The 14,916-nt window shown below is 36.7% G+C and overlaps 4 protein-coding genes across 9 annotated transcripts; 2 read left to right on the forward strand and 2 right to left on the reverse strand.

Annotated features, from left to right (window-relative positions):
• The first annotated feature begins 1,596 nt into the window (after positions 1–1,596).
• Positions 1,597–2,593, forward strand: LOC110857315. Of its 3 annotated transcripts, none has more exons than XR_002548655.2 (3): positions 1,597–1,810; positions 1,877–1,978; positions 2,047–2,593. XR_002548655.2 is itself a non-coding variant. In XM_022105928.2 (3 exons), the coding sequence occupies exons 1-3, from the start codon at positions 1,640–1,642 to the stop codon at positions 2,298–2,300; spliced, it is 501 nt and encodes a 166-aa protein (XP_021961620.1). In that variant the 5' UTR covers positions 1,597–1,639; the 3' UTR covers positions 2,301–2,593. The 3 variants fall into 3 exon arrangements, 1 of the variants encoding a protein (XP_021961620.1); XR_004836578.1 differs by having other exon boundaries at positions 1,597–1,795; XM_022105928.2 differs by having other exon boundaries at positions 1,597–1,784.
• An 854-nt stretch (positions 2,594–3,447) lies between these two features.
• LOC110857204 (zinc finger protein 234) lies at positions 3,448–8,156 on the reverse strand. 2 transcript variants are annotated; one of them, XM_035857658.1, is made up of 7 exons: positions 7,551–8,156; positions 6,793–7,095; positions 6,642–6,720; positions 4,891–6,150; positions 4,706–4,811; positions 4,548–4,639; positions 3,448–4,290 (listed from the first exon to the last, which is right to left on the reverse strand). In XM_035857658.1, the coding sequence occupies exons 1-4, from the start codon at positions 7,892–7,894 to the stop codon at positions 5,698–5,700; spliced, it is 1,179 nt and encodes a 392-aa protein (XP_035713551.1). In that variant the 5' UTR covers positions 7,895–8,156; the 3' UTR covers positions 3,448–4,290; positions 4,548–4,639; positions 4,706–4,811; positions 4,891–5,697. The 2 variants fall into 2 exon arrangements, with proteins under 2 accessions (XP_035713551.1, XP_021961507.1); XM_022105815.2 differs by having other exon boundaries at positions 4,548–4,811.
• A 519-nt stretch (positions 8,157–8,675) lies between these two features.
• LOC110857398 lies at positions 8,676–10,687 on the reverse strand. The gene is made up of 4 exons (XM_022105996.2): positions 10,189–10,687; positions 9,702–10,087; positions 9,336–9,636; positions 8,676–9,123 (listed from the first exon to the last, which is right to left on the reverse strand). Exons 2-4 carry the CDS (start codon positions 10,078–10,080, stop codon positions 8,742–8,744), a joined length of 1,062 nt encoding a protein of 353 aa, XP_021961688.1. The 5' UTR covers positions 10,081–10,087; positions 10,189–10,687; the 3' UTR covers positions 8,676–8,741.
• A 492-nt stretch (positions 10,688–11,179) lies between these two features.
• LOC110857259 lies at positions 11,180–14,502 on the forward strand. 3 transcript variants are annotated; one of them, XM_035857638.1, is made up of 6 exons: positions 11,180–11,636; positions 11,724–11,895; positions 12,035–12,859; positions 13,098–13,617; positions 14,011–14,138; positions 14,208–14,502. In XM_035857638.1, the coding sequence occupies exons 2-6, from the start codon at positions 11,797–11,799 to the stop codon at positions 14,289–14,291; spliced, it is 1,656 nt and encodes a 551-aa protein (XP_035713531.1). In that variant the 5' UTR covers positions 11,180–11,636; positions 11,724–11,796; the 3' UTR covers positions 14,292–14,502. The 3 variants fall into 3 exon arrangements, with proteins under 3 accessions (XP_035713531.1, XP_035713532.1, XP_021961570.2); XM_035857639.1 differs by having other exon boundaries at positions 11,180–11,405; positions 11,774–11,895; XM_022105878.2 differs by having other exon boundaries at positions 11,181–11,426; positions 11,504–11,895.
• Positions 14,503–14,916: the final 414 nt, after the last annotated feature.

Genomic DNA, 14,916 nt, shown 5'->3' on the forward strand with positions numbered 1-14,916 from the left:
ATAATTATCCAATTCTCTGCTTAAAGTATTCACAAATTGAGGAGGTAAGTATATAGCTACCACAATAATACAACTTAATGAATAGGGTAGAAATTGGGGTTTTAGCAAAATAACTAACGATTCAATTTTTGAGTCACCTTTCAGATTAATATTACAAATTTTTGCCGAGATTGTTTTCCTAACAAAAATGGCTAGCCCGCCACCCTTTTTTATCGATTTCTTATTTGGCCCTACATAATTTCTATTTTTTGAAAACGTTTCAAAACCATGAAGATAACTAACATGATCATTTTTCCACCAAGTCTCCACAAATACACCAATATCATACTCAACTAAACTACCCTCAAGAGAATTTAATTTGTCAGGAGACAAAGAAGTTGGATTAGTATAGAATACTCTAGGAACACATATTGGTAATTTTGATAACTTACTACTACAGTCTATCTTGGCCAGATTTAATAGATTTGCGCCAATGTGTTTTGACTCGACAATTTTATTTTCCCGACGTTGGTGACGTTGTCGTGCTTTCCTTTCCAAACATTTGCCCCTTTTCTTGTGGTTCTTCTGTCGTCTTTTCCATTCATCCCCTGGTGCTCCTATGTACAAATATGTACAAATATGTAATAACAAATAACAAATATGTACAAATATGTAATAACAACCTATGTACAAATATCTGAAACGCGATTTTCTCGTACATACATAAATAACACACTATGCATATGCATATTGCCATCCATCCATAATACGACTCGGCTCAATTAATTACTTATTTGATATATAAGGAATATATACCAAAAAATTATATTGCCCGATGTAATTTAAGAAACAAACAATTTGTATACTAACTTATTTCAAAAATGTAGTACTTCATTTAATCAATATTAAAAAATAAATTGGCTAAAACTGATTGGTTGGTCACCAAAGTACAAAAATAAATTCTTTAGCCAGCTAAACCCTTTCGAAAAGCTTGGACAGACTATACTTCGAACATTAACTGTAATTATAATGTACGTACATCATCTTTGGTAGGCTATGCAAATAAAAATCCTTCACAAATTATTAACTTAAATTAAATGACAGTTGTGCAGGTCATTTCATCCAAAGGACGGAACCGACGTTTAACAAAAATATGTATGTATTTAAATTTCATCCCGACCACACGTCAATCAGGTTACCATGTGTGTAAATATGTACACTTGAATTCTCCATGAACCGTGGACAAAAATCAGAGCAAACTCTTCTTAATCACTGCTCTGATTTTTAATCATAATTACAATCTATAATTCCAGCAATGACATTTTTAACTGACTGATCACTTGTCCCTATTTGTCTACACATTCCGTATTGTGTGTATTCAGAACAATTAAGCAAATTTCACCGAAATGAATCCCAATGACGCTAATGAATTGACGTTAACAAATACTTGATGACTTTGTAATCTTGTTTTCATACATGATTTATTTATCAAATGGAACTTTTCACCGGTATTATGTTATAATCTCAAGTTAATTAGCATGCATACGTCAATCATGCAAATTCGGACTCGTATAAAAGTTAAGCGCAAAGTCGAGAATATAGCATTCATCTCAATATTATTTAACTTTGCATCTCATTAACAAATTCAAAATCATACATAATGAATTATTTCGCCAAATTTGTCGTCATCTGCGCCATAATTGGGACCGCGGCGGCGGGGGCAACATCTTCAATCAGTCTCAGTTCACCTATCGCCCTTGAGGAACAATCGACCAACGGCGTTGTCACAAATATTACGCGATGTGGTGACTGAAAAGTCTGCAAATTTTTGGTGCAAAAAATTGTAACGTTTTAAATTTTGCAAAAATGTAATCGTTTTTCATTTATAATTACAAAGGTGGGAACGGAACACCAATCCAACTCAGAGTTTCGGAATGCGAAGGAAGATGCTCTCTCGTACCCGGTCGCGTTTACAATATCGAGTATGACTTCATCCCGAGTAAGTTTCTGGGGCAAATTAATTTTTTAATTTGCACGCAAATTTCAAAATTCGTTTATTTTTCGCAGGCTCCGCCGCCCCCGGGCTTAGTTTGGCTTGTGACCTCGTCTTTCTGGGCACCCCGCACCGACTTTTCGACACCGCACTTCCCAACTCTGGCGTTCTACCGGGTCAAATGTACACCGTCCGCTTTTCCGTCGTACCCAATGATATCTTATCCGGTCGAACGGTTAACCTTCGTGCCATAATTTATCATACGGATAATCGATTATTGGAAATTTGTGTAGAGTCGGAAGTTGATATTTTGCCACTTCCGTTTTAAGTTTGTTAAATTCAAGTAAATTTGTAAGAACAAATACATTTTGTAATTCTAATTTTCAAATTATTCATGATCGGAAAATATAAATTATTGCAAAACTTGTAAAGTAATTAGACAATTAAGTTACATACTAAAGTAATACGCACACATAACTATTTTTACTGCCCAATCTAAATATATGTCTAAAAACGTTCTTTAGTAAATTTTGATGTTTAATCGTCAATCATTTTTTAAATTTTAATCTTTTAACCAAGTGAATTTTTTGTACACTTTTTGAGCGCTTTTATGTGTCATAAATTTACATGCATTAAAGTTTATTCAGAAATTTTATATGCATACCAACCACATTCCAGTAAAGGATTTTGAGTTGTACGTACATGCACAAATTTTATTTTTAATTATTAATTTTGCATAAATATTTTTTAAATTTTCAAAAATATATCCCCCCTTTAATTCCCCCATTTCGCATTTTTCTTCCCACTGCAGGCATAACTCTGGGTGCTGTGCTTCTTACAACAGTTGCACCAGTAACCATGACAACCACTTTGTCTCGAATCTCTCGAAATGGGCCCGTTCGATTTTGATAAGGAAGACAGAGCAGTTTGCAGACTCCACATTCCCATGAATAGACTGCCAGCTTTGGAGCTTTCAGATTTTGCAGACGAATTCATACCGATGTGCTAAAATTTATTTAAACATATATTTTTAGAACAGTATTTTTTAAAGGTGTATTTTTTGCTTTTAAATATTACGTGAAAATAATTTATTAAAATTTGTTCGATCGGATTTCATACCTTTTATTTAAAAAATAGAGTAATTTGTAATTTAATTAATCAAAGTAATGAAGAAGGCAAATATTTCGCTAAAGTATGCTAAAAGAAGATACGAATTTGGGTACGCAACTTATTGAAACGACGTACTGGTCAAGATTAAAACGTGACGGTAAGTTAACTTCAACTGCACAAAAGCCTTCTCCGTATTGTTGACCAAGTTTGCTTCCTTGTTTACAATTCTGGAGAAATTTGGACGGGAACAACTTGCTTCTAGTTAAGTAAATGTGTTAGAAAGAAATTCGCAACCATTTCTACTTCAACTCTAAAGTACAATTTGAATCAGAGTGCCTATTTAAATACATATAAAATACGACATGTTTTGTTTGCTTAATGGTTTTATTAATTAAATTCTTCTACACGGAATTTTGGAGATTGAATGAGGCGAGTGTGAGAGTCAAATTACAAATGCTACATATTCAACTTTGCTTATTTTGTGAATGATACATACATAAATTACATATGTAACATAATTAAATAATACGTTGTACATTTACGTGTATACATATTTTAATTAGGATGAAAATTTTAATTTTAATCCTTAAACCCAACCTGGATAAATTTAAGGTTATGTTTAAATTTGACATCAAACATACATAACTCAACTCATATATGTACAGTAAATATGCTTTTCTATCATTACGAGTCATACAAATTAAGTGTGAGTACATACATATTTGTTATGAGTAATACTATTTCCAGAATTTCCATGAGCAGTTATAAAATATTTAATATGGCCAAAACTTTCCATGCATATAAAAATTCGAAGCTCTAATTTTACATGGAAAATAACTCCGGCCTAATAATTAGTTTTCGCGTGCATACATAAGTACTTATTAATAAGCATTTAAGTGTGGTTACTATATAAATTTGCCAATTCAAGTTTTCACAGCAAATAAAAGAATTCTTGCGGAGAAAACGATTTAAATAATCGATATCCAATTTTACACCGTTCCATCGCTTTCACCAGCTTTCACCTCCTTCCAGAAACACCAAACGACAAAGGTACAGTACGCGTCGAATACGATGCCCACCGAAGCCCCGATCAGATGCTTGACACCATCGCCCCTCACGTGGATACAGTCGTAGATGAATTTTGAAAACATCAACGCCATCACGATGCATCGAATGAAGAACCAGGTGAATAATTTTCCCCGTTCTTTCTGAAAATATGGAATAATTTGAGTATGAAATCCTACCATCATCGCGTCATTAGCAAATTAGTTTGCAAACACAAAAAATTCGCAAAAATTAAATGGAATTCATTACGAGTTCACATATTCTTAAAAAAAACTTGCGAACTCTTGAAGCAAGTTTCCATATGAATTTCCAGACCATTTTTTTGCGAACGTTGCTAGCGATGGAACTCGTAATGAATACCCTCAATTTGTCCGCGACATTATTAATTTTTGTATATTACCTTTCGTGCCCCTTGGAATAGGATTATGGCCAAAATGAGCCCTATGACCCCGATGACGAGCACAATAGACCAAAGGACGGTTAGCACAGTAGCTGAAATTATATTTATAATCAAAAGAATGCCTTTAATTAAGAAATTAATTAAATATAGTAATTAACGGTCTAATGGGTCCGTCTCGAACCACGGCTTGTCTGGGTCTTGTTTCAATTCCACCACCCGAGTCAGACCTAGTATTCCCGTCACCAAGGTGAATGTACAACTGAGCTGTGATTGTGAAAAGAAAGTCAGAAATATTATTTTTTTATACGCCATAAATTTTGCGAAATATTTATGTATAACTCACAATTTGTAAGAATGCAATAATTTTTGTCCCCGTCTGCAACGAGATTTCACAACAACACCAACACGGATTAAGAACCATGTCGACGAATGGCGAAGTTATATCCAACACTAGGCGTCATCTCAGTTTCAGCTTAGCCAGGTGTGCTAAAAAAATTGGCATGGACAAACTTTTTTGTCAAATGTACATATGTGCATGATTACCCATTCTGGGAAATTGCTATGTGCCCAGGTAAGAAACCTATTAAGTTTGATACATTTTTTGCTCATTTGCATATTTAAGAGGAACAAAGATATCGACCTTTCTCAATTTTAGTCCAAATATTGATCAGACATCTGGCAGACGGGAAAATAATTGAAGTGTCTCCTATCATCGCTTGTAGTGATGAAATCGAGTTAAAGATATTGGGATTTCGGGAATAAATAAGTGGTGAGAATATAATGTGACAAGTCCGTCGGTTAGTTGAACATCCGCAAAATCATGTCTTAATTTATCAGAAACTATGTCAAATTTATTTCCGAAAATGAAGACGAAAAATGACTAACAATTCTAATCCTAAGTTTAAAAAATAAAAAAAGCAAACAACATTTTATGAAACTTTAGGAAAATATAAAGTTATATTTTACTCAAAAATCTAAACTTTTCTGAAAATTGAGCCTTCATAGTATTTATATTTCAACGTATTTAAATTGATTCATGTACAGCTCAGTCTAGAGAATGCGTAGCGTATTGTCTACAAAAATCTGTTATTGACCATTTAACAGTACTACTAATAAATACCTAAATAATAATTAAAAAGTTATTACATATTTAGTTTGTAATTTCCATAAAGTTCTGGCCTACACCATCGTCTCCCATTTCTGGAGGAAATTCATCCTTTTTCCTCCTTGGCAACCTATCCTTACACTTCTTCTCCATCACGAGGCCATGATGTCCCCTTAAATGGAGATACAGCGACGTATTCTTAGCAAAGGCCTTATAACAGCCAGCCTGGTCGCAGGTAAAGGGCCGCTCCCCTGTATGAACTTGACGGATGTGCGCCTGCAAGTGATGATTGAACTGGTAGCCTTTGACACAGTGGGGACACGGGTATCGGATCGGAGCAACGTAGCCAGGCGTGTGGATTCGTTTGATGTGCGTATTCATATGTTTTCTTTGTTTGAAGGCTTGGTCGCAGTGGGGGCAGGGATAAGGTCGCTCGCCAGTATGCTTTCTCATGTGCAGAGTTAGCAATGGTTTGCAGGAAAAGGCAGCGTCGCAAACCTGTATTTCAGATCGGATTTATGTAGGTAAAAATAGCAATTAAAAACTGAAATTAACGAGGTCGAAATAACTCCAAGACAAATCGTCACCTGGGGAGGTACAAATGTAAAATAGTGCTCTATTTCTGGGCAATGATTAAGTTTTGTCGGAAAGTAAGTCAAAGACGCATTTACCAAACAGACGTTGCGTCGTTATTTAAAACTTCATTACTTTCATATACTTATCTTACATACAAAAAACAAAAATGTTCAATTTTTTTAATTAAGAAAGAAAGTCAAGTGCATGAGTTTTTCAAATTTAATTTCGGTTGTTGAAACAAACGTCTATCTAATCATTGCTTAATCGTTGTCCCAAAATAGAGCACTAATTTACGGTACATCCACTGGGGACGATTTGTCTCTAACTGCCCAGGTTATATAAACAACTGGCAATGTCCCCACGGCTTCCGCGGTCACTTATTTAGAGTGTGGCTTTCGGTCATATTTACGTACATCACATTTGTGCGGTTTTACTCCCGTGTGGATCCTCTTATGTTGCTTTAGTGAACCCATCGAGGTAAATTTTGCACCGCTAAAAAAATTGGAAATTGACAATTTTAGATTTAATACCTATGATGACAAACTATGCGTGATAAGTAAGTACCACTCATCGCAGACAAAGGGATCAGCACCATGCTCCTTGACGAGGTGTGCCTTAACACGATAACGGTCCCTAAACTTTTCTCCGCAAATTTCACATACAGGTTTCTTGGATTCGTCATGTCTTTGTAAGTGCCGTTGGAGATCGTACACGAGACGGAAACCGAGGCCGCAAATGTCGCAAACGTGGTCTCTCGTCTGATCATGGACGCGAGCCACGTGCCGACGAAGCCCAATCTGGTCGATGAAAGATTCTTCACACTGGTCGCATTTCTCAGGTTTTTCTCCAGTGTGGATGCGTATGTGTCTGTGATAGGAAAATATTTAATTGTTTAAATTGTTTAGTTGAAAATATTAAAACTGACAAAAAAATAATTAGTTTTCTTAGTTATCTAGCAACAGAAAAAGAGTAACAATTGAGGTCTTCCTCCGTATGGTCTCCGTTTTGACCAAATTAGTGTTTGTTAATTGATTACAAATTAATTAATATGTAATTTAAAGAGAAAACGATCCCTTAATGGTCACGTTTTTCGGAGATATTTGCATCCAAAGAGTAGAAATTGCAAGTCGGCAAATTTTACACGTTCTAAATTTACTGCGTTTGTTTTCGCCTATTCGGACGCAAATATCTCCGCAAAACGTGACCATTGGGAGATCGTTTCTTCTGCAAATTGCATACTAATTAAATTTGTGATTAATTAGGACACGCAGTTGACCCCCAGCATGTGGTAATCTCGCCTAATTTTAACAGTTTCTACGTACCTAATCAACCCATCCTTATTAGAATGCGCTAGTCCACAGTGGTCACACTTGAAGCGTTTTGTATTATGCGTCTCCATGTGGCTCTGTAGGCGCTCGTCATCCTCAAATCGAGAGTCACACATGTCACACACGAAAGGTTTGATATCCTCTATTTCATGCAGGTTCAAATGACGCTCTAAATTTTCGAGAAGCACGAAACTCTTTGCGCATTTGACGCATGGAAATTTCTTCTCCCCTTTTTCATGACGGATGACCATGTGCGCTTGGAGGGCGTTTTCGCGATTGAACTTTTTCTTGCAGAGGGCACACTGGTAGAGAGAGACGCATGGGTGGGCCCGCTTCATGTGCGCCTTTCTAGCAAGCTTGGTGCCAAATGAGGAGGAACATGTCGGTACTGGACAAGGGATTGAATGGTCACGTGCGATATGGCGGGTTCGCCCGATTTCAGAAAGGAACGATCTGGCGCAAGAGGTACATTTGTAGGGACAAATTTTCTTTGTCCGTTCGTCCAATATATTTTGAGAAGAGGTACAGTATGTCACGAAATTGTAGATGCAACGACATATTTTTTATTTCGATATGATCCCACAATTTCTAAAATTCCGAACTTCGGGATCAAATGTCAAAAGTATCTACGGATAATTTCCGCGTCGTCGATTTGTAAAGTCACACACAGGTCAAAGGTCAGCATTTTTCTAAAGATTCAAAATGAGAGGCCAAAAATAAAACTCCATGGATAATTTTTTTTCGACTTTCCAATATTTTTTATTGAACGCGGCAAGGCCTCACGAAAAAAATGAGCTATCGTACGACCGTGTACGATTTTTTTGACGCCCACAGGAATTTTTCGCCATGGACAGTTTTGAGGTCTAAAATCGTGACCGTGGCGAAATTCAAACAATTGAAATATAAAAAGGCATGTATTCGATGTTAATATGGTTTTGTATATTTCAATTGTTTGAATTTCGCCACGGTCACGATTTTAGACCTCAAAACTGTCCATGGCGAAAAATTCCTGTGGGCGTCAAAAAAATCGTACACGGTCGTACGATAGCTCATTTTTTTCGTGAGGCCTTGCCGCGTTCAATAAAAAATATTGGAAAGTCGAAAAAAAATTATCCATGGAGTTTTATTTTTGGCCTCTCATTTTGAATCTTTAGAAAAATGCTGACCTTTGACCTGTGTGTGACTTTACAAATCGACGACGCGGAAATTATCCGTAGATACTTTTGACATTTGATCCCGAATTTGGTTCGGAATTTTAGAAATTGTGGGATCATATCGAAATAAAAAATATGTCGTTGCATCTACAATTTCGTGACATACTGTAACATCAGTAGTTGCTAGTAAATCGTTCTCAACAAATTCAGGTTTTGTATCGTCAATGGATAATGATTCAGAAATCCTTTTCAGAGACAGTTTTAGAGTTTTGACATCATTTGCAGGAGGAAGAGTAGTCTTTTTAATTCTTGGAGAGCATCGTGTCTCGTACATGCTGGGTCGAATATTTTCTTCCTTTATCCTTTTTGGCTTTAGTTTAGATGGTGATGAGTTTTCCCTTTTTGGTTTGAGTCTAGAAATTAATTAAGATGGGGTAAATCACCAGGAAATACTAATAATTTTTGTTAACTTTAAATAAAGCAACCAAATTATGTAATGTTTAATAAAATCCGTAGGCCATTAGGTTTACAAATTTTGCTAACATTTCTTTTTTTAGTGCATGAAAGAACTCGTTACGTTCAGTTTATCAATGACTTTGCTCAATTTTGTGGGCTAAATTCATACCGTGGAGTGTTAGTTCTGATAGATTTACGAGGTCGCCCTCTCCCCCTCTTTTGGGGATGTGGAATGATACAGAATGCGGACTCGAAGTCATCCTCGCCATCATTTTTGAAGGGATCCATCTCCTCCTCCTCCTCCTCCTCTTCTTTACCTCCTTCCATATCTGCTGTTGGAGAGAAGGAATTAATATAATCGTCAAAGAATTGGTCATCCGCATTTCCGACTAGGCCAATATCCTCTTCTACTTTAACTTGTATTTCATCCAGACCCAACACAACGCTGTCATCTGTATTAATGTCTGATTCTAGATTGGAAATAAAATTTACACGGTTAAATGTAATCTAAAAAAAACAGTATTATGCACTCAACCCGTAATTTGAAGTATAATAGTCCTTAATTTTCTGATTTTGACTCTTCCCCCATCGTCCCCATTTTCTAGTAAGGATGACGAAGATTCCAACATCATTTCCCGAATTTTCGTAATTTTTCTCCCAATTTGCTCCTCCAAGAGGGACATTTGGTACCGGATTTGCTCCATCTCGCTTATCACGGGGGCACAAACTGGGCAAAATTCACAGGTCGCATCCTCTTCAAATTGTGGAGTACCTTTCCTGCGAGTATCATTTGACGATAAGAAGAGCAGTTCACACAGGGACGAGATTCGTATTTTTCTAGTTTCCTTATCATCGAACGACGGAATGGTGGTGTCGATGACTTGAACACAGAGAAAGCAGACTCGGCTGGACATGATTACCCTGAAATATTATAGTTTAATTATTCCGTCGGATTTTCATTAAATTAATCATCTTTTAAATATTTCCTCAAAAAGTATACATATTTTTAAATAAATAATTACCTCACTACAGTTGTATGATTCCAAATAAATAGTAGAGCATTAGCTGAGCATTACCTAATGTCTTTAATTGAAATAATTGAAATTGTAACAGTTTAATAATTACGTGAATTTAAATTAGAAATACTTAAAAAGTATGCTTTTTGTTGACTTGTGTTTTGTTGACCAGATGAAATTTAACTCGTGCCAATGCAAAAATGGGACGAGTGAGACTCGATTTGCTCTGCAAAACAGACATTTTCATGAAAATGAATATAATGCGAGGGTTACAAATGAAAGTTTGAGAAGATGCGAGGTGCTGCAACCAAATTAGCAACTTTATTGATTGATCAATTAATTAATTTATGTTCATTCATCCGTATCCAGTTTCGATGATCGTTCATCTTGAAAAACTACTTTGCCGTCCTTGTTTTTTGTACGAATTTGTCTTTTCATACTTAAATTCATCTAATTAAACATTTCTCAAATTAATTTCAAGCAAAACATATTCAACAAAGGAAAAAATAATGCCTGAATTGCTACTTATTCCCAGAAATAATTATTTTAAGAGATGATTCAATAGAAAAAATTCAAAAACTTTGTGTGTATACCTATTAATAGATATGTATTTATGCAGCAGATATTTTACTACTTTATCCCTGCATTTAATCACCATATTCGTCCAGAATTGTTCAGGTGTGCTATTATTATAAGCATTTGATACCATCAGACGCCCATAATTTTGGCTGCGTACATACATAATAAAATAAAATAAATACCTTAATAATCGGCCAGAACTTGATAAGTATGTATATAAAGTACACTTCGTTCATACGTTTATGAAACGTGGGTTAAAAATTTGTCCTTGACTGAATACACATTCATCATCCAAAATTTGCATTATTCTACGCTCCGATTATACAACATATCCTTCCAACGCAACAGCCACGATAATCGACAATCTCTATTTCATCCTCCATATGCGTTCAATATAAACGTTTTTTACTGCAAATACAGCCTTTTTATTTAAGCATGTAACTGGCCTGTAAAAAATCCTGCAGTCATATACATACATACATATGTTGTATGTGCATATTCCTACATAGCTGGTATTGATTTGGTAATAAATTCATACAGCATTGGTAGTAGTTTATTTCTGAGTGGTGCCTTTTTCATTACTACAATATTACTAAACGGTAATGCTCGTTCTTACCGTGCCAATAGTGTCATAAATACAAATCGTGAGTTTTCACTTTCACTTGGTAAATTATCAAATTTTCTGTTTCCAATAAAATACATGCATTTACTCCGATTCAATACTCTGTTTCGAAACCTTTAGTCTCGTCCACTTCATTCAAATACACGTCAATATGTAGCTAGATACTTCATCGCTATGTATTGTAGGAATGAGAAATAACGGTATAGTGCAAAAATTTGGTGACCCCGGTCTCCATCGAAGGAAACATTTCCCGGTATAGCCCCAGACGTACTCCTTTGTACTACGCGACCACCATATCAATGCACCCGTCAAATCTCACTCATACTTTTCTTCCCCACAGTATGAATCACTGACAAGTTGTAATTTATAATTTCTGGGGGAGCTTTACAGGAGCTGTATGTCACGGAATTACAATGCAGGCCGAAATCAACCAAACGGTGAAACACTTCGAAAATCTTGACTTTGTCGGTGATATCGACAAAGTGCGGGGAAAGGCTTTGGCTAACCCAGTCGTAAGTGAATCAGTACTTCTATTAATATTTTGCATGTATGTAAATACAAATAGATCGATCACCCAATCAGGCAAATTGGTAATGAGGATATTTATAAATTTTATCAGTTTATGTACAATCTGTCCAAATTTTATTTCAGATTTTGGACAAAATATTTTACTCCTTGGACGCATCAACTTTAAAATCTGCTCGACTCGTGTGCCCCATTTGGGCCGACGTGGCCGCCTCGTTTCTCGGGAACCTGTGTCGCCTGACCTTTTCAACAACGCCAAATTCTGAACAATTGACCTCATTCAACCCCAAACTCGCCAAGCATGTAAAATTAGCCATGAAGTGTGACTGCTCCTCGGCCTGCACCTGTGAACCCCATGGGTCGTGTTACTGCTGCTGGACCTGTACCTGTTCGCCCAATGAAGTTGACTCCAATCGCAATCTGCCACCTAATTTCGCTCTACATTTGCCTGCGATTTCTGCCACTCTGGAAACAATCGAGATCAACGTGGCCAGTCCGTATCAACCGAATTTGCACCCCATGTGGACCACGAACCTCCCAAACCTCGCCGTCATCTCGATCACCACCGAAAAAGATTGGCATCTTGGTAATAATCATGCCGAAACTGCAGATGAAGAGATGCGTCAGGAATTTCGACCCCTTCCAAATCTAAGAGTACTTTCGATAACAAGAATCGGAGATGGCCCAACCTTTGTGGACGTGCCGTGCAGGTACCAGGGCCTCCTGAACGCTGCCCCAAACCTGGAAGAATTAAATCTTTCCGCGAATTCCTACCCAGATTTGACCCGATGTCCAAAACTGCAAAATTTAACGTACGAGTATCAAGGGACCGTTTTACATGAGAAGGAACTCGTGCAATTCAATATTTCCGAGATAAACAGAATGTTAGAAAATTGTCGGGACTCCTTGAAAAAGTTGACTTTGAAGTACGACGGTCATCATGATGTTAAGGTTAGTTAATCACATCATTGGCGGCGGAAGCAGGTGGACGGTGGGATATTGTCCCCTAGTCATGTAGCAAAATCCTTACGGTTAATAAGTCCCTCCTCTTCCAATCGTGCTTTTGTCCCCACGTGGCCCCCCAATTTCCGCTGGCACTGAATCGCAGACTTTGTTAAATTTATTGGAGTATATTTATTTATCTACCAATTTCTGTGAGTAACTAATATTTTACTTTGCAATTTACAAGCTGGATTTTCACTTTCCAAATCTCACCCACCTCGAAATCCAGGATGACGACAAGTTCAAAATTGGGGATTTGTTAAACACCACCAACCTTCCGAGCCTGACGCATTTATCCATTTGTACTCAGCACGACATTTCTGCCCTGATTGAAACTTTGCATACACGCCACGTGGGAATAACATCGCTCCGCATGCGTGCCTATCACTGCTCGAACGGTTGGAGCCAGGATGGACAAGCAGCTATCAAACTGGTCAACCTCTTCCCTGCCGTGACAGAATTAAAATTGTCATTGTCGGTTCATTTTGTCCGAAATGGTGACGAAACAGTAGATTTTCGTCCTTTAAAAGAAGTGATGCAAACTTTAGGCGAGTGGGGGTTAACTCAGGGGAAAGTCGTCGTTGGAAGTCTTCCCGTACGTTCAGATGAGAATGATTATTATTACTCGGGTCACCTATTTGATCCGGCTTTAAATATTGATTCGGACGTTGTGGTGACCGTGTTGGAAGGAATGAAGGAATGGAGAGGTTTGTCTTGACGATAATCTTTTCATGCTTTTCTGTTAAGTTTAGTACTCAGGGAGATTTTTCACCTGAAAAAGTTTGAGAACACGAAACTTAAATAATTTGTCAATTGATTTGAAGAAGTACAAGTAATTCCAGTGACGGAATAATTTGATTGATTGATTTACTAGCAGCCTTTGTGCAGGCCTTAAGGCCCATAAAGGTACATGAATAACTTTAACAACAGTAACGTATAACGGGTTACATATGAAACTTCAGTTTTTCAAAACGACATATACATATTACCAATTCGACGGAATAATTTAACACAAAGCGAAGATCATATCGAAAAATCCGTCCTGAGTACTAGGCTTTATCCTGTAAATTTAAACTACACCGCTAAATTTGTATATTCAGGTTTGGCGAACACATCACTTAAATGTTGCGCAAATTGCTACGGCGCGCGTTTGGAACCGTCCGACCGGATGCGAGAGGCCTTCTTGTCATGCAGTAGAATTAGAACTGTTACTTTGGAAGAATTAGAGGTACATTTTGTTACTGTCGTGTGGCAAAATATATAAAAGTGTAATTTTCTAAATAAGCAAATAACACAGGTTTTGGGACAAACGGAAAGCAAGGATTTTCATGAATTTATCCGAGAAAATGATTTGCCAGTTAGTTTTACGGATCGCGAGTAGCGAAATTTTATTTCAAATTTGATTTCAGATTTTGGACAAAATATTTTACTCCTTGGACTTTAAAATCCGCCCGACTCATGTGCCCATAAATATTTAAGTTGCAGTGCAACTGTTTCACTTTTTTCATGTAGATATGTACATATGCATTCAACGTGTATTAAACGTTTGAACTGATGAATTATTTATATAAAATACACATTCACCATGCAAACTTGCAGTATTACAGGCTTCTCATTCATATCCTTTCATGCTAATAATGTACATAAATAATATTATATAAGAGGAGAGGTCCCCAGGTGAGAATGACGGATTGGCTTAAAATTTTCGAACTTGATTAATCATGTCCTATGCTTAAAAGATTGGGATTTAATTAGATACACCAAGCGTCACCCACTGACAATTGTGAGTTGCAAGACGAGTAACTTAGCAAAAATGTTAGTTCTTATTTTTTTAACTTGCCCACCGTTTTACTAATTTTAAATTAATTTTCGCCATATTTGACACAAAATTTTCCGAATAACTTGGATTCTGGGACCAATTAAAAATATATGTTCTTTGAAATTTTGCGAGGTTTCGTTCTGGTGGTCGAAGGCTTACGTAGCCCAATAAACGGGGTATCATTGGA

The sequence above is a fragment of the Folsomia candida genome, unplaced genomic scaffold, assembly GCF_002217175.1.
Source record: "Folsomia candida strain VU population unplaced genomic scaffold, ASM221717v1 Fcan01_Sc018, whole genome shotgun sequence".
NCBI classification, from domain to species: Eukaryota; Metazoa; Arthropoda; class Collembola; order Entomobryomorpha; family Isotomidae; genus Folsomia; species Folsomia candida.